We start from the raw sequence: 19744 nt of genomic DNA, 5'->3' as shown, positions 1-19744 counted from the left end.
ATGTCAGGAACTCACCGTCTTACCACTGTGTGCTAATTGTTCAAAACCATATCTGCTCACAATACATATAATTGTATTATCAGAGCATGCCAGTCGACTTCTGGTAAGTATGCTTTAGTGAGAAAGTGTTGGGATCAGGTACACCTACATTTACCCAACATTTATGAGCAATTCCCCCACCCACAATTCTCACCTGAATGCATTTTTATTTTATTTTAAGGGGTTGGGCAAAGGCTGAAATTGGGGTTGAAAGTTAACTGTATATAATGAGTTTAACTAAACCCTTAGTTCCCATCGAATGTTGTTCCTGACCTTACAAAAATATGCTTGCCAATAGAACAGAGGTTATTGTCCTTCACAAAATGAATACAATAACCTCATAATATTGAGATATTCCCCACATCCTTAGATATAATTTGTATCTCACCTGCTGGCTGTGTAATTATGTGGGAATAAACTAAATTACAAAACCTTAAGGAAGTCTTGAGACAAAAGTGAATGGTCTTATAGTAAGACTTCTGTGTAAAAGGAAACCTACTCAAAACAGAGGCTTCCTAGACTCTGACTCAAGCTCCACATCCATATACTCATCCCTTCCATTGAAGCCCTGTAACCACTTCCCCTGCAGTGCATTCATCAGGTCAAGTCAAAGGCCCACTATCTGATATCCAACAACATAGTTGGCACAATGATGGGATCCAAAGGCCGTCAGCCAAAGCTGTTGACTATTGAGACTGACCTGCTAAAAATCCTATATCATACAATAACACATATGGTCTACAAATGATATTGCGGTTAATGCTGTCAGACAGACAAACGGACACACACACAGGGAAAGTGAAAGTCAAGGAAGTCACTGACAGTTCCCACTGTGATTACCTGCTTCAGTATATGCATGCTTGTGGACTGTGTACATGTGAGCACTGTGGGACCTGGCATGGACCTCTATGTTGCCTTCCGTTAGTGATGTGAATGACTTGAGGATATCCTGTTGTCATGGAGGGTCTCCTGCACCCACAGGTCGGGAAATTCATAATGATGGGATCGAATGTGCTTCCTGTCGGCATTTTTCACGCCTCCGGCTCCATGGGGGGGCATCTGTGTGTGTGTTTGGTTAGGCTACATAGGCTACTGTATCAAAAACTGGTCGTTTGTGGAGTATCTGTAGATGCACAGTCTATCTTGGGTTTGGTGCTTCCGTTTTGACACACACATTAATCAACTGTATATTCCTAGGAAGGATTGTTGATCTTGTTTCGGTTTATTTCTCACAGTCTTCAAAGCACACCATGTGTGAAGCAGCTGAAACCGGTTGTGTAAGAGAGCATCAATTTACAGTGTGGGCAGAGGGCCTACAGTAATATCAGGAACATGTAATCCATTAAGAAAATAAAAAATAATGTTAATTTTGAGGGGTGCAGTCGTTCTTAAAGGGATAGTTCCCCAAATTACAAAATGACATATTGATTTCCTTGCCCTGTAAGCAGTCTATGGCCAAGGTATGACAGCAATCCATGCTTTGGTTTAGTTTCCCTGGCACTGTTTCCACATGCTAATGTTTTAGCATTTGTGACACAAATCCCATTCAAGTCATGGGACCGATATTAGCATTTTTCAAGCATCAATTTGTTCAAAACATCTTTAACTGACTTTGTAGTTATTCACAATGATTTGTTGATACCTTTGGATGATTTAGACATCATGCACGAAAATGGCTAATATTGGTCCCATGTTAAGCTGCTTTACAGCCCCTGCGGTTAGTTCACATTGGAAACAAACATTTGAAATGCAACATAAAAAAAACGAACTGGTGAAGTTGACTGAGTTATGATTTTTGTGTAGGTTAACTAAAGGAAACTTTGGCAGTCCTTTAAAAAATATGGCAGTGATTTGTTTCTCTGAAATATGATATTAGAGCACTGGCCAACACTGCAGGTCCTGAGTTGAGAAAACTTTAAAGAAGAGAGCAGTAAGTGAGCAGTGGACAGTGCAACGAGTGTCATCACGTCAGTCAATTCGGGGAGGGCTTCTGGCCGTTTAAAATGGTGTGAATATGATAGCCATTAGCGTAGACAGCCAACGTTAGCAAGTGGACAGACTGGAGAGTATTTCAGGACCGTCTGCAACTACAAAAAGTGTAGTAATTTAAATGGGGGAAACCAACAAGAAAACTTACACTGGGCAGAAAAAAAACATATGGTGGAGTAATTAATCAAACCCGTTGGGAGGCTGGAGTGATACAGTGAGGATTTACTTGGATTTATTACCCAAAGAAAGAGAGGGAGGGAAAGAAAGAAAACTACCGAGAGAAAGTGACAGTTGGGGCAGTGGAGGTGAGTGAAGCGCTTACCATTGAGAGGGGTCAAAGATGACTGTTGTATCCCGTGAGAACCAGGACGAGACTGTGGTAGTTGCTCCCCTGTACCAAGATGATTGCGACGTGGAGCTGGGCGATCAGGAGTGTAGCGAGAGGGTCGTCATCAACATCTCCGGGCTGCGGTTCGAAACTCAACTGAAGACCCTCGCGCGCTTTCCCTCTACACTCTTGGGAGACCCACGTAAAAGGATGCGCTTCTTCGATCCTTTGAGAAATGAGTACTTTTTCGACAGGAATAGACCCAGCTTTGATGCCATCCTTTATTATTACCAGTCTGGAGGAAGGCTTAGGAGACCTGTCAACGTTACCATGGACATTTTCATGGAAGAAATAACATTTTATGAAATCGAAGAGGAGGCCATAGAGATGTTCAAAGAAGATGAAGGTATGATCAGAGAGGTGGAACGTCCGATGCCTGACAACGAGTTTCAGCGCCACATGTGGTTGTTGTTTGAGTACCCGGAGAGCTCGGGGCCTGCCCGGATGATCGCTGTTGTATCAGTCAGTGTGATTTTGATATCCATAGTGATCTTCTGTTTGGAGACTTTGCCACGGTTCAGGGAAGATCACAGCACAGACATACAACTCAGTAATCACCTCACCAAGAATGGGACTACTCAACACAAAAAAAACAATCTGTTGACAGACCCGTTTTTCATAGTTGAGTCACTTTGCATCGTGTGGTTTTCCTTTGAATTTCTCATGAGGTTTTTATCGTGCCCCAGCAAACCGGGTTTCTTCAAAAACGCCATGAACGTCATCGACATCTTAGCGATTGCTCCTTATTTCATCACCCTTGGCCTTGACCTCGCAGAGCTACAGGGACCGGGAAGCGAGCAGGCCACGTCGTTAGCCATACTCAGAGTCATCCGTTTGGTTCGAGTCTTCAGGATTTTCAAACTTTCCAGGCACTCCAAGGGTCTCCAAATCTTGGGTCAGACACTCAACGCCAGCATCAGCGAACTAGCGCTTTTGATATTCTTTCTTCTCATAGGGGTTATTCTGTTCTCCAGCGCCGCTTACTTTGCAGAGGCAGACGACCCTGAATCGGGATTCACGAGTATCCCCGCCGCATTTTGGTGGGCGGTGGTGTCCATGACTACGGTTGGATATGGAGACATGTGCCCAGTTACTATTGGCGGCAAAATAGTGGGATCTTTGTGTGCCATCGCCGGAGTGCTGACCATAGCCCTACCTGTCCCTGTCATCGTTTCCAATTTTAATTACTTCTATCACAGAGAACGTAATGATGAGGAAACCGCCGTGTATACCCACGTGACTTGTGGTCAACAGAACGCTTCATTTGGGGAATTCAAATCGACCAGCGACAGCAAACAGTCCCTCGACAAATCAGAGTACATTGAAGATGATTCTTTCGAGACTATCAGATTTACTAACTTCAGCCCATTTGAACATTACACTGGCAAGCTGACGGATGTATGAAAAAACAAGCATCTGCCTAGCTGAGCAGAAAAACCTATCTCGGTGAGTAGCCAGCCTGAGTACATTTACGCGCGCTTTTACGCAATATCTCTTTTACTCTCAATAGTTTGAATTAATTTGTTGGATACCTTCAGTTGGCCTATAGCTTCATCACAGTCAGTGTCCGGCCTATGTGTATGTTTGAATAATTACGCGCGGTTTTACGCACGCTATTACGCACAGTGTTTGTTGACATATCATCTTAAAATAGCTGGAATTAATTTGTTTGACAGCTTCAATAGGCCTAAAACTGTATTACAGGTCAATAGCATACAGTGTTCAGTGGCCACAACAACTTTTAAAACTGGGTTGCTTTTGGATAGTTTATAGAATTTCTGAACTCGGAGCGCCACTGTGTGGTTGAAACGCAGTCGTGCAGCAGATGCTTCTCAGGTAAAACATTCAAACAGCTATTTCCGTTATCTGAACAGTGTGCAAGACGTTGCTGATTATCAAGTGTGTGCGTTGTTTACTTATGACTGTGCATAAATTGTCCCTAAAAACGTGTTAGTGACATTTTGGACAGAAGTGATGGAATGTCACCATACAAAAAAAAAAAACATTCTCGTCTTTTTACTTCCAGGTCAAAGACCATTGCCTTTCTGCTCCAGTTGAAACGAAATGCAGGCTTATTCCAGATATACTTGTAACTTGAAAAAGTGAAGATAGAGAACAAAAAAACGCACATGACATGTCTCCATGAACTATTGGCCAGCAATGTGAGATGACAGGTGCTGCTACATCATCCAATGGAGAGCTCTGCATTTAGGAAACGGATCATCTTTGAAAATCAATGAACCTTTCAAAGTATTTTGCAATGTATTCAATGAACTCTGAAAGAACTACTGTAGATATCCTGTCGTGTATTGTTGTAAATAGGCCTGTATTGTAAATTCGATCCTTGTGCTCAGCTCAGAATCTTAATGCGAACATATCTTGCTCTGTGTGCCTTTATGTGGATGATTTCAAAGGAACTATTTGTGTAGTCCTTTATTTTATTTAACTATTTATTGTACAGAAATTCCGATTTTGCTAGAAACGTTTCTTGGGAAGCTAGTTTTAAAATAACTTACCCATAGGAATCTTATTAAGTCTGCATGTAAGGAGACATCAATTGTGCTAAAAAAAATGTCATGAAGATATATTTCTATTTTTGTAAGATTGTAAAAATGTATGTGAACTTTTGAACAATATTTTTTAATAAATGCCTATTATTTTTCAGAAAAGACTTCAATGTGTCCTTTATTGTTATTGTTCTGGGTGGACCTTTACACACAGTAAAGGGACACTTGGTGATTTTGGCAATGAGGCCCTTTATCTACACTGAACAAAAATATAAACGCAAAATGCAACAATTTCTAAGATTTTACTGAGTTACAGTTAATATTTTTTATATTATTTCTATTTAACCTTTAGTTAACTAGGCAAGTCAGTTAAGAACACATTCTTATGTACAATGACGGCCTACCAAAAGGCAAAAGGCCTCCTGCAGGGACGGGGGCTGGGATTAAAATATAAATAAATATATATATATATATATATATAAATATAGGACCAAACACACATCACAACAAGAGAGACAACACAACACTACATAAAGAGAGACCTAAGACAACAGCATAGCATGGCAGCAACTTACGACAACACAGAAAGGTAGCAACCCAACATGAAAACAACATGGTAGCAATATATAAGGAAATCAGTCAATTTATATAAATTCATTAGGCCCTAATCTATGGATTTCACAACTTGGAATACAGATATGTATCTGTTGGTCACAGATACCTTTAAAAAAAGGTAGGGGCATGGATCAGAAATCCAGTCAGTATCTGGTGTGACCACCATTTGCCTCATGCAGCGTGACAAAGCTGCTTCACATATAGTTGATTGTGGCCTGTGGAATGTTGTCCCACTCCTCTTCAATAGCTTTGTGAAGTTGCTAGATATTGGCGGGAACTGGAGCGCGCTGTCGTACACGTCGATCCAGAGCATCCCAAATCTGCTCAATGGGTGACATGTCTGGTGAGTATGCAGGCCATGGAAGCACTGGGACATTTTCAGCTTCCAGGAATTGAGTACAGATCCTTGCGACATGGGGCCGTGCATTATCATACTGAAACATAAGGTGATGGCGGCGGATGAATGGCACAACATTGGGCCTCAGGATCTGATCTCTGTGCATTCAAATTGCCATTGATAAAATACAATTGTGTTCGTTGTCCGTAGCTTATGCCTGCCTGCCTGCCCAAACCACAACCCCACCGCCTCCATGGGGCACTCTGTTCACAACGTTGACATCAGCAAACCGCACGCCCAAACGACGCCATGCACGTTAATCCGTGAAGAGCACACTTCTCCAGCGTGCCAGTGGCCATCGAAGGTGAGCGTTTGCCCACTGAAGTCAGTTACGACGCCGAACTGCAGTCAAGTCAAGACCCTGGTGGGAACGACGAGCATGCAGATGAGCTTCCCTGAGACGGTTTCCGACAGTTTGTACAGAAATTCTTCGGATGTGCAAACCCACAGTTTCATCAGCTGTCCAAGTGGCTGGTCTCAGACGACCCTGCAGGTGAAGTAGCCGGATGTGGAGGTCCTGGGATGGCGTGGTTACATGTGGTCTGCGGCTGTGAGGCCGGTTGGATGTACTGACAAATTCTCTAAAATGACGTTGGAGGCAGCTTATGGTAGAGAAATAAACATTAAATTCTCTGGCAACAGCTCTGGTGGACATTCCCGCAGTCAGCATGGCAATTGCACTCTCAAAACTTGAGACATCTGTGGCATTGTGTTGTGTGACAACATTTTAGAGTGGCCTTTTATTGTCCCCAGCACAAGGTGCACCTGTGTAATGATTATGCTATTTAATCAGTTCTTGATATGCCACACCTGTCAGGTGGATGGATTATCTTGGGAGAAGAGAAATGCTTACTAATAGGGATGTAAACAAATTTGTGCACAAAATATTTTATTTCAGCTCATATATTTATATTATGTTCAGTGTACTTCCCCAGAGTCAGATGAACTCGTGGATACCAGTTTTATGTCTCTACGTGTAGTTTGAAGGAAGTTGCTAACTAGCGTTAGCAAAATTGAGTTTGAATACATGTTACAGCCTTATTCTAAAATTGATTTTAAAATATTATAATCAGCAATCTGCACACAATACCCCATAATGGAATGCGAAAAGAGGTTTGCAGAACATTTTGCAAATTTATTTAAAGTAAAAAAACAGAAATACCTTATTTACATTAGTATTCAGACCCTTTGCTATGAGACTCGAAATTGCGCTCATGTGCATCCTGTTTCCATTGATCATCCTTGAGATGTTTCTACAACTTGATTGGAGTCCACCTGTGGTAAATTCAATTGATTGGACATGATTTGGAAAGGCACACACCTGTCTATAGAAGGTCCCACAGTTGACAGTGCACATCAGAGCAAAAACCAAGCCACGAGGTCGAAGGAATTGTCCGTAGAGCTCAGAGACAGGATTGTGTTGAGGCACAGATCTGGGGAAGGGTACCAAAACATTTCTGCAGCATTGAAGGTCCCCAAGAACACAGTGGCCTCTATCATTCTTAAATGGAAGAAGTTTGGAACCACTCTTCCTAGAGCTGGCCGCCCGGCCAAACTGCGCAATTGGGAGAGAAGGGCCTTGGTCAGGTAGGTGACCAAGAACCCAATGGTCACTCTGACAGAGCTCTAGAGTTCCTCTGTGGAGATGGGAGAACCTTCCAGAAGGACAACCATCTCTGCAGCACTCCACCAATTAGTCCTTTATGGCAGAGTGGCCAGACGGAACCACTCCTCAGTAAAAGGCACATGACAGCCCGCTTGGAGTTTGCAAAAAGGCACCTAAAGACTCAGACCATGACAAGCAAAATTCTCTGGTCTGATGAAACCAGGATTGAACTCTTTGACCTGAATGCCAAGCATCACTTCTGGAGGAAACCTGGCACCATCCCTACGGTGAAGCATGGTGGTGGCAGCATCATGCTGTGGGGATGTTTTTCAGCGGCAGGGACTGGGAGACCAGTCAGGATCGAGGGAAAGATGAACGGAGCAAAGTAGAGAGAGATCCTTGATGAAAACCTGCTCCAGAGCGCCCAGGACCTCAGACTGGGGTGAAGGTTCACCTTCCAACAGGACAACGACCCTAAGCTCACAGCCAAGACAATGCAGGAGTGGCTTCGGGGACAAGTCTCTGAAAGTCCTTGAGTGGCCCAGCCAGAGCCCGGACTTGAACCCGATCAAACATCTCTGGAGAGACCTGAAAATAGCCGTGCAGCAACGCTCCCCAACCAACCTGACAGAACTTGAGAGGATCTGCAGAGAAGAATGGGAGAAACTCCCCAAATACAGGTGTGCCAAGCTTGTAGCGTCATACCCAAGAAGACTCGAGGCTGTAATCGCTGCCAAATGTAAAGGGTCTGAATACATTTACATTTAAGCCATTTAGCAGATGCTCTTATCCTGAGCGACTTACAAATTTGTGCATTCAACTTATGATAGACAGTGGGACAACCACCCAATTTTATATTTTATTGTTTGTTTTTTTGTTTTGTTTTTTAAATTGGTGGGTGGGGGAGAGGGGGGGTAGAGGGATTACTTTTATACTATTCCAGGTATTCGTTAAAGAGGTAGGGTTTCAAGTGTCTCCGGATGGTGGTCAGTGACTCCGCTGTCCTGGCGTTGTGGGGGAGCTTGTTCCACCATTGGGGTGCCAGAGCAGCGAATAGTTTTGACTGAAATATATTTTGATTTAACACTTTTTTGGTTACTACATGATTTCATAGTTTTGATGTCTTCACTATTATTCTACAATGTAGAAAATAGTAAAAATAAAGAAAAACCCTTGAATGAGTAGGTTTTCTAAAACTTTTGACTGGTAGTGTATACATATATATATATATATATATATATATAATGTTTTTTTATTCACATCCATAAAAAGTCCCCTACTTTTCAAAAGTAATGAAAATATATGTTATTGTTTGTTTAAGCCTATTAGACCATTTAAAAAACACATAGCAAAGGACAATTTCATGAATAGAACATTTATTTCCATTGTGTTCCATAAAACAAGTGAACAGGTATAGCTTATCCCAAATGATCAGACACCGCCTTACGATCACTCATGCAGCCCTTCTAAAAAAAAAGTCATCTCACTTCATTGCCTTTGAAAAGCCGCCTGTCCTTGAATGAACTCAGTGCAGCTTGATGCAAATCAATCTTAAAACAGTAACCTGCGTGTTTCGTCCTATCGATTAGACTGACAGGACCAACACCAACAGAACGTTGCACCATGCCGGAGGAAGGGCAGGGGGTGGAATGTCAGGAGGATAATGATCGAGCGGTCTGTTCTGAGACGCGGTGCTCGCGACCGCTGTCCATGGTGCTGAAGCAAGCCACTCCTTGTTGTGCTGAAACGGTCTGCACCGCGGCCGCTCTTTCCGGCCATTGGCCACTCACAGAATTGAGCGGAGTTAGAATATGAACAGCTGAGTGTTGTAATGTAAACTGTATGAAGTAATGACTGTGCCAAGTTAGACTACTCTGTCTCAGCCATATAATATTACTTTATAAGTAGCCTATCATTAATATTAGGACCATTGTTGAGTGTTTGGGAAATAATGATTAAGATACCGGCTCATCTCCCTCCAGCGGAGCAGATATTGCACCAGTGCTGGCACACACAAATGCTCTTGTTTTTGTGCTGTAGAGAGCACTCGTGGCAGTATAGCCACTCTGCATTGCGTCGAACCCCCCTACTCCCCCTCTCTCTCTCGCTCTCTCACCGCTTCCCTCTATCTTCTCCTCCACTCTCATTGCATGTGAAATACCTAAGAACAATATACTGAACATTATTAAGAAATTATTATATCTTCACATAATCGATTCCTCCCTCTGTGCCGGATCGAGGAGAATTGTTTTTATAGAATGCCCCTCATCTTGTCTACTCGTAACATGACATTTCTGCTGATGCGGTAATGTCTGGAAATGGCAATGGTTCGCTTATTGCCCCTTAATGTATCCCCCTCCCTGAATTGCAGCATAATAATTTATCCTGCTCTATAAGCCATTCACACCGAAGTGCCCAACCGCACAAGCGGCTACAGGCTACAGAAGTTGCGGCTTACAGTTCGTTTTTCTCTCTTTTCCCATCTTCACGTTTCTCTGACTCCAGCGTGATTTTATATCGAATGTCAAGAGACGGGATCAAGATGTAGACCAATAAGACACTTAAGTTATCCGATACGAATAGCTCAGACAGTGATGTCTTTAGTGTTTTAGTCTATACCATGGCCTGCACAGCGGAAAGCTCCAATGTGTTGCGGTGGGGTGCGTTGTGAAGTGTTAATGTATTAACACATGCCAACAAAGCTACGGCAGTCCTGGCTGTCCTAGCCGTTGGATGACTGTGCTGAGTCGCGGACAAGACGCATTCCTTCAGGATTCCTTCAAGATCATCCTGAGGTAAGCCTTGAAACGTGTGCACTCTGTCTGTCTGTCATTTATAGGGGTCGGGGGAATCCTTCCAATGCTATTGTTATAATATTACTATTATTTAGTGACTGTGACAGTAAATTGGTATTGTTTTCTATGACTTTTAGTGCATTTAACGCTGAATTATTTGCGTGAGGCAGCCTATAGGCCTAGGCAAGTTTCAAACAGTGTAATGCGACAAAACATGCATAAAAATGTAATAAGATAACATTATATATATATATATATATATATATATATATATATATATATATATATATATTTGCTATATAGGCTATATATAACAATTACCCTGTCAATTATAATATGCATATTCGATTGCTTTATGTCTAGATTATCACCAATAAAACAATATAATTTGCCCCTTTAGACGCTGATAAATAGACAGGAAATATAGCCTAGAGGCTAAATAAATAAATAACTGGCAGAAATTGCTGAGCTAGCAAATATCTCTGCTGTTCCTTCAATCCATTATTTTCTTGTTTTTCTCTGACTGGGTAACAGAGGCAGCAGCAGCAGATGCAGCGGAGAGCAGCAATGGTCGAGTCAGCGAGAACAGCAGTGGAGCCGCACTGAGGCAAAGCAAGCTAGCCCCTTATCTGGGGACTAGGACAACACATAGGGGGAGAAGAAGAAGAGAAATTGAGAAGGAAATTGTATCAACCCAAAACCTGAATGCCGCCTGTTCAATCAGATTAACCGGATAACCGGAATTCCAAAAGTCCTTGGACCTACAAGATGACCGTAGTGGCAGGAGATAACATGGAAGAGACTGCAGCCGTACCGGGGCACCCGCAGGACACATACCCTCCCGACCATGAAGACCACGACTGCTGCGAGAGGGTGGTCATCAACATAGCGGGGATGCGGTTCGAGACGCAGCTCAAAACTCTCTCCCAGTTCCCCGAGACATTGCTAGGCAACCCCAAGAAGAGGATGCGCTACTTTGACCACCTGAGAAACGAGTATTTCTTTGACAGAAACCGTCCCAGTTTCGATGCCATCCTCTACTATTACCAGTCCGGGGGTAGGCTGAGAAGGCCCGTCAACGTCCCGTTGGATATGTTCTCGGAAGAGATAAAGTTTTATGAGTTGGGAGTGGATGCCATGGAGAAATTCCGTGAGGATGAGGGCTTCGTCAGGGAGGAAGAACGTCCTTTACCTGAGAAGGAGTTCCAGCGTCAGATCTGGCTGCTTTTTGAACACCCAGAGAGCTCGGGTCCAGCCAGAGGGATTGCTATAGTATCTGTAATGGTAATTCTGATTTCCATAGTCATATTTTGTTTAGAGACTTTACCCGATTTGAAAGAAGACCCTAGGGGTCGGTTTAAGACTGTAGGGAACCATACCTTTTACTACAAACCAAACATCCTAACCGACCCTTTCTTCATTATTGAAACTCTTTGCATTATCTGGTTCTCGTTTGAGTTGTTAGTGCGTTTTTTCGCGTGTCCAAGCAAGGCAGTCTTCTCCAAAAACATGATGAACATCATCGATATAGTGGCCATCATCCCTTACTTCATCACACTGGGCACGGAGCTGGCTGAGGACCCCGAAGACCAGGACGAGGGCATGGGGGAGCAGGCAACATCTCTGGCCATCCTCAGGGTAATCCGTCTGGTCAGAGTGTTTAGAATCTTTAAGCTGTCACGACACTCCAAAGGATTGCAGATCCTGGGACAGACCCTGAAGGCCAGTATGCGCGAGCTCGGATTGCTGATCTTCTTCCTTTTCATCGGAGTCATCCTCTTCTCCAGCGCGGTGTACTTCGCAGAGGCCGAGGAGAAAGGGTCGTACTTCGGCAGCATACCGGAAGCTTTCTGGTGGGCCGTGGTGTCTATGACAACTGTGGGCTATGGGGATATGGTGCCTGTCACTATAGGGGGCAAGATAGTGGGTTCCCTTTGCGCCATTGCTGGTGTGTTGACGATTGCACTTCCAGTGCCTGTCATTGTGTCCAACTTCAACTACTTCTACCATAGGGAGACCGAGGGAGAGGAGCAGGCTCAACTCTTAAACGTTAGTGAACCAAACATTAGTGAAAGCAACTCTAGTCGCCGCAGCTCGTCCGCTGTCAGCAAGTCAGAATACATGGAAATTGATGGAGACATTAATAATAGCATCGACAATTTTAGAGAGGCAAACCTCAGAACTGGCAATTGCACTCTAGCAAACCAAAACTGTGTAAATAAAAGCAAGCTGCTTACAGATGTGTAGAATCGAATGAGAAAACATGGGACTTAGATGATGCCGTCACACGTTGAGTACACCATCCGTTTTGAATGCTTCATTCGCCTCCTATAAGCGCTCTAGCATTACGACAACAACCATGCTCACCAATTTGAAAGGAATTATTTTAAAGGAAGAAAAAAATAAAATTCAGCTGTTACTAGAGAATACGACATATAGAGTAATTACTTATTTTAAAATGATCCTTCAAATGCGTATATATATAAAATAAAATAAAATACATAAACTTCTATTTAACACGCATACGGGAAGCGCGACTAACCAACAGCACTTACGAGGACATATCTGTTTTTATCAGCCAAAGCCAGACGTGATAATTAAAACGTTATGCATCCATACAGATAACAACATTTCAGCAAGTGCACACTGCATCAAGGATAAAATGCATCAGAAAACACCATCTGCTGCAAAGAGAGTGCCAGCATCTGCAGCACCCAGTCAGTGGTCGGACCAACCGACACCTGGCCTGAAGTCCGAGGCGACTCCTCTACCCCTCTGTCATCAAAGGATCTACTATACAGCAAAGCACCTTATCGGAAAAATACTGATAGCTGAGGATCACTGATCTTCTGGTTTGGATGTTAAAAAGAGGCTGATGATCTACTCGCCTCAGTCTGCTAGACCTGCGGACATCTGCAATGCTGCTATTTTCCAGCAGTTAAATGCTGTAATTACGATATCACCAAGTGATTCAATGACATTTTTGCCCGTTGGATGCAAGACAGCACAATGATATAACAGAAGAGCTTCACATGAGCATGTTCAGAAGAGACTCCCCATACATTTTGATATTGGCATGTGTGATGATGAGACGTAACCTTATAATAATGCTAAAAATATATTTATTTAGGAATATTTCCATCCCCCTATGCCTTCATTCGAGTCCCATTCGTTTTCACTTAGAGTGCAGCACTGGTTTTAAATCGTTTTTGATTTGAAAATTCCTAATTATTTAGAAGTATTTAGCGAGTGAATGTTAAAAACATCTTAAGGGAAACAGTAACTAAACGAAGATCATAGCATGAGAAAAAGTAACCTGCATTATGGACTATCGACTAAGGTACTGTGTATCCTAGTACATCTAAATGCATGACGTCAGTATTCAGCTTGTTGCAATTACAGACACTATGAAAAGTGTCTCATACTGTCATGGAAACGAAACGTGGGAACTTAGAAAAATCTCTGAACCATTTATGAAATGTGACAAAATATATAAAAAACCCAACTCGGGGATGCTGACTTTCTAATTTAAAACGTAGTAGATCAAAGAAGCAGAATAAATACTTATTATCAAAACGCATATACTCATAAAGCACCAAGTTACAGTATTACTTCAATAGTGCAGTGCATGGACCATCTTTGAACATAGAAAAAGTAAACGTATTATGAGTCATGCCTTCCATTTCACCACTAAATGTAGGGATATGTTTGTTGGTTTTCACAAACAAAACAACAGAAACAAGTCTTATTTTCCTGAAATTAGCCTTTGTTTAATAGATATTGCAAATAATAATTGTGTACATTAGTTGCTAGTGCCTTTACCCCTCTCACCATGCAACAGGCTCAGTGAAAGTGCCTCTGTGTATGTAGCCTACAATGGAAATCCATGACAAGTTGAACAGATCAGGTGCAAAAGATCTCACTTGCTTCAGCACTATTATGCTGTTATTATTGTTGTTGTTGAGGAGGATGATGATTGATTATTCTGATAATTATTAATACAGTGAGAGAATGTTTGGTGAAAACAATCATGGAAGTGCACTACCAAACATGATCCATAGTTGAGTTGACCCAAGACTCTAGAACAATATTCCAACAACCACCCTCTAGTACTTGATGCTTCTCCACCCATGCACCACATTAAATCAAAAGGGAATATCATTGCTTTGCTTTGCTTTGTGTTGCTGTTGCTATTGATTTATGTGCCATAAGTCTTTTAAATGTGTCTACCTCAGTGTGGTCACTACAGAACTCACTGCAGAGCTGCAAGCCAGGCTATTCTTCGATGCAAAGCAGAGTTTCCTTCTTCCACAACATGCAAAATGGCCTCTAAGTGGAGTAGACTGTGGTCATCAGGGCCTGTGTTTATGGCCTCGGAGTGCTGAGTGCTGATCTAGGATTAGGTCCTCCCCTGTCCATGTAATCTTATTCATTATGATCTAAAAGGCACATTTGATCCTAGATCTGTACTCCTACTCCGAGAAGCTTTATGAATACAGGCCCTGATGTTAAACTCTTAGATTGGCCCCTAAAAGTAGCCTTAGAGAAGCACTTAGGTCTTAGGACATAATGTAACAACCACCCTTACCCCTATCCCCTTTTCCTTCCAAGCTACGCACAATCAAAAAAGAAAATAAACACATTATTATAGTAGTAGAGTAGACTAGAGCATAGTGATGTAGACTGACTGATTCTCGAGAAATGTTGATACAAATGGTTTGGTTTGGATTCTTTGGTGTTACAGTTGTTGAGAAGTAATGCAGGTTTGCTACTATTAAATCATAGAAATAGCATGGGCAATTATATCTGTGAATGTCTGAAAGTGTGACACACTTCATTGATATGTGCATTAATAGAAATATAATTACTCAAATTCATCACAGAACATTGACTTGAATGGGAATGTCCATTCCAGTAATTCCATTTCTAAGTGTGTATCAGTCACAGAACGACAATGGAGTAGCCAGGGAGTCTTATATTTTTAGCAGATTGGAATTTCGCTCTGGGCAATATAAGTGCATTATTAGATGCTACACCGTTTTTGCTGGTTCCATTTGCTCAATAGCTACATGTATTTATTTCATAATAGAGTCTTCCAGCTCTCAGCGAAGCTTACTGATGCAATGTGAATATTGTTTCGTTATTGCAGCAAAATTTGGGCTGTAGTGTGTGTAATGACTAGATTGTTTATGTTATTATGGTAGCGACCCTAGAAACATTTGTGACCCTGAAGTTGAGGGGTTATACACAAGACAGATGTAATGACACCACACATAAACATCGCTAAAGATTCCTCATGAGGGTATGTCATTTGGTGAAAAGTACTGTATCATGTTTCCTTTCTCTTTTTCCACTGGCCTTTACTGTATGTATACCGCCTCAAATTCAGTTGTTACTAAAATGTCTCAGCTAGTGAACCATTTGCTTTCATCAGTTTGTGCAAAGGCTTTACCTTTTGTGGACTAGCAGAAAGCCACTATGTGCCCATTGTTTATGGACGAGGCCTTTTTTGATTCTGTGAATCTAGTTGCTGGTTGTTTTGGGCTATGCGTTATCGGCTATGTTCTCTTTATTTGCTCATGGTCGTTCTACTGTTTTGCTGGGGAACTTTGTAGTCTGTCTGCTACAGGTCTGGTGTCTGTCTATCCGAGAGCCTTCCTAGATGTCAGTTAATTTGACATCATGAGGTAAATATGTCAGTGGAGTTGACATATGAGTGCAAAAAAAGTGTTACTTCTGTGTCAGGGATTTTCAAGGCTTCTAACCAAGAGAATGTCATCAGGTCTTAAGAGCAGACATATAGAATACCCCAAAATACAACAAATACAAAATGATTATCCACAGCAACATTATCTATACCATGTACAGTAGCTAGCTGACCATCAGGTAAATTATATATTTTTTACCATATGTGGTTTCTCTTATGGCCCAGAAGTGTGGTTGGACAAAACAGGTCATATTCCACCAAATACCCATGATGCAACAGTTCAGAGTGAGGTTGAGGGAACACATGCAAAACCCCTCATGTCACGATACCAGTGCATCCATTGCTCTTGCTGTGAGGGCAATCTATGTATGGTGCTATGCATTCAATTATTCTACAAAAAAACAAACAATGCATTCTTATAGCAATAGAATTACAGTTACCTGTTTCTTAGAGACTTTTTAAAAATAGGAGTTGAATGAATCTATTTAAAAAAGATGTGAAGGAAAAATACCATCTCTTGACAAGACATTTACACCAGGGCTGTGTATGGTGTTTATGCTTTGATTTAGTTGTTAAGTTCAGTTTGGGGTCAAAGGTCAAAGTGTTCATCAGGGCAAACCATAGCAAAATGATTTAACACACTTTGCAACAGAAAACATAAACAAGCATTTCTTACTGGGAAAAAAGCAAGTTTCTTATTGGACAAGAAATTGGACAAGAAATGTATTCAATTTCTGAGTGTTTTATTCTATTTGGTGACTAATGAACACGACCCTGTCCTTACATTAAACAGATAACACCTACGAAGAAGCCAAATATAGGTATTGTACAGTGGCCATCCAATCCCCATAAAACTCATAGGTTGATCTGGAGTCGTTTTCTAGTTAGGAAACTATGTTGATAAATGGGGCAAAGTATCCAGTAGCACCCTCCCACAGGAATGAATAGCCTGTGATGCAATGCACTTACAGAATGCAAGCATCCACCCACTGCTGGATTGAATGGTTGTGTGTTTAGTGTGAATTTAGTGTGAAGGAGAGTCAGAGAAGGTGCCTATGTTGTTTTTTTACAAATTCTTTGCATTTATTTGAAATGTTTTCAGAGATATATGTTCTTCAAAATAAAGACATGAGTGAGAAGGTCTTTTAAAAAACATAATTCAGAGAAATTACATCAACACAAAAACAAAAGTATAAGTGAACCATACCTATCTAAAGAGTAGTAAGAACAAATGTAGCTATAGTAAAATAGAGTATAGCAAGCAAATATATATTGCAAAAGGTCAAAACCAATGATCAATAACTATCTTTTCATTGTGTCTTATTTTTTTGTTTTCTGTGGCACTATACTACGGTTGTCAGATTTTTTTTAGGAAGAACATGCCATAATATACTGAAATATCAAATACGCTACAATAATGTGTTGATTTGGCAAGCCATGATGATTAAACTGAAGTAGCCTACTATTATCAATTTACTGTAGGCCCACATTTTAATGATATGGACTACAAACCACTATATTAGCATCACGATATATGGATCGTCTTCTTATTTTATTTCAAGAAATACTGGAATATTCATCCTAACAAACCACACCATTTAAGTGCGTTTCCAAATGTCCTTTACTAAAAACCAACTGATAATGTATAGATAATGTATACATATCTCTATGGCAACCTACTGATCACAAAAACTGCATGGTCAATGGAAGACTGCATGAGCTTTTCAAAACTGTGGATCAACTATAATAACGGTTGCATCATTTAAAGAAAACCCTTGCTTTCATCTACACCAAAGGCTTTTTTATATGAAATACCCTCCTGTATTATGATTTTTTTAAATTAATTTTTTATTGAAAAACATTATTGTTTGCTTAAGATATTGACAAACACTTTTGTCTCGGATCAGGTGTACCTTCTGATTTTCATCTCGGATCAGGCGTACGTTCTGACTGTTGACATCACACCATGTTCAAACTAGCCTGGTCTCAGATCTGTTTGCGCTGTCTTGCCAAGTATATGGTCATTGTCAGGCCAAACATGTTTGGCAATTACCAATGACAATGATCATAGGAGTTGGCTGTACAGCACAAACAGATCTGTGACCAGGCTATACGTTCAAACCTCACTTTAGTTAGAATGGTGATGAGAGGTGACTAGTTTTTGTTTGATGACAGGGAGTGATATGATTGGTAGACATATGATTACTACGAGTTTGTCTTCCTGTCCGTCCATCAGACATGGTTTGTATCCCAAATGACACCCTATTCACTATATATTGCATTACTTTTGACCAGAGCCCCTATGGGCCCTGGTCAAAAGTAGTGCACTAAATAGGCAATAGGGTGTGATTTGGGATGCAACCATTGTGCACCTACATGTACACTACCGTTCAAAAGTTTGGGGTCACTTAGACATTTCCCTTCACAGAACAACGCAAACTGGCTCTAACCAGAATAGAAAGAGGAGTGGGAGGCCCCAGTGCACAACTGAGCAAGAGGACAAATACATTAGAGTGTCTAGTTTGAGAAACAGACGCCTCACAGGTCCTCAACTGGCAGCTTCATTAAATAGTACCCGCAAAACACCAGTCTCAACGTCAACAGTTGAAGAGGCGACTCCGGGATGCTGACCTTCTAGGCAGAGTTGCAAAGAAAAACAGTGAAGAGGCGACTCCGGGATGCTAACCTTCTAGGCAGAGTTGCAAAGAAAAAGATCTCAGACTGGCCAATAAAAATAAAAGATTAAGATGGGCAGTCTGAGATGTGGCTTTTTCTTTGCAACTCTGCCTAGAAGGTCAGCATCACTGTTGACGTTGAGACTGGTGTTTTGCGGGTACTATTTAATGAAGCTTCCAGTTGAGGACCTGTGAGGCGCCTGTTTCTCAAACTAGACACTCTAATGTATTTGTCCTCTTGCTCAGTTGTGCACCGGGGCCTCCCACTCCTCTTTCTATTCTGGTTAGAGCCAGTTTGCGCTGTTCTGTGAAGGGAGTAGTACACAGCGTTGTACGAGATCTTCAGTTTCTTGGCAATTTCTCGCATGGAACAGCCTTCATTTCTCAGAACAAGAATAGACTGACGAGTTTCAGAAGAAAGTTCTTTGTTAATGGTCATTTTGAGCCTGTAATCGAACCAACAATTGCTGATGCTCCAGGTACTCAACTAGTCTCAAGAAGGCCAGTTGTATTGCTTCTTTAATCAGCACAACAGTTTTCAGCTGTGCTAACATAATTGCAAAAGGGTTTTCTAATTATCAATTAGCCTTTTAAAATGATAAACTTGGATTAGCAAACACAACGTGCCATTGGAACACAGGACTGATGGTTGCTGATAATGGGCCTCTGTACGCCTATGTAGATATTCCATAAAAAAATCTGCCGTTTCCAGCTACAATAGCCATTTACAACATTAACAATGTCTACACTGTATTTCTGATCAATTTGATGTTATTTTAATGGACAAAAAAATGCTTTTCTTTCGAAAACAAGGACATTTTTAAGTGACCCCAAACTTTTGAACTGTAGTGCATATAGGAATGAGATCCTATAGAAAACCTATAAGGACCTATGGGAATGTGACCAATTTAGGGAAGCTAGCACGTTTTGGAGCGAGCAGCTCAGAGGCACGAGGGACTGTTGACTCCTGGGGTCTGTTCAGGAGGGTGCAACGTTACAAGACATTCAGATAGAAATGTATTGTGT

General features: G+C 41.5%; 2 protein-coding genes across 5 annotated transcripts; both read left to right on the top strand.

The window, feature by feature from the left end:
- The first annotated feature begins 2053 nt into the window (after positions 1–2053).
- On the top strand, positions 2054–5063 carry LOC121577067 (shaker-related potassium channel tsha2). Of its 4 annotated transcripts, XR_006002561.1 has the most exons (3): positions 2054–3862; positions 4183–4252; positions 4443–5063. XR_006002561.1 is itself a non-coding variant. In XM_041890810.1 (2 exons), the coding sequence occupies exon 1, from the start codon at positions 2369–2371 to the stop codon at positions 3818–3820; it is 1452 nt and encodes a 483-aa protein (XP_041746744.1). In that variant the 5' UTR covers positions 2054–2368; the 3' UTR covers positions 3821–3862; positions 4443–5063. The 4 variants fall into 4 exon arrangements, 2 of the variants coding, with proteins under 2 accessions (XP_041746744.1, XP_041746743.1); XR_006002560.1 differs by having other exon boundaries at positions 2054–4252; XM_041890810.1 differs by lacking the exon at positions 4183–4252.
- A 5816-nt stretch (positions 5064–10879) lies between these two features.
- Positions 10880–18345, top strand: LOC121577066 (potassium voltage-gated channel subfamily A member 1-like). Its single transcript, XM_041890808.2, has one exon. The coding sequence runs from the start codon at positions 11105–11107 to the stop codon at positions 12581–12583; it is 1479 nt and encodes a 492-aa protein (XP_041746742.1). The 5' UTR covers positions 10880–11104; the 3' UTR covers positions 12584–18345.
- Positions 18346–19744: the final 1399 nt, after the last annotated feature.

The sequence above is a fragment of the Coregonus clupeaformis genome, chromosome 11 (genome assembly GCF_020615455.1).
Source record: "Coregonus clupeaformis isolate EN_2021a chromosome 11, ASM2061545v1, whole genome shotgun sequence".
NCBI lineage: Eukaryota > Metazoa > Chordata > Actinopteri > Salmoniformes > Salmonidae > Coregonus > Coregonus clupeaformis.
The sequence above is the reverse complement of the archived record's forward strand: the minus strand, read 5'-3'. Positions and strand labels throughout refer to the sequence as shown.

Bases quoted from the DNA above. Each gene is read 5' to 3' on its own strand.
- LOC121577067 (XM_041890810.1), top strand. From the start codon at position 2,369: ATGACTGTTGTATCCCGTGAGAACCAGGACGAGACTGTGGTAGTTGCT.
- LOC121577066 (XM_041890808.2), top strand. From the start codon at position 11,105: ATGACCGTAGTGGCAGGAGATAACATGGAAGAGACTGCAGCCGTACCG.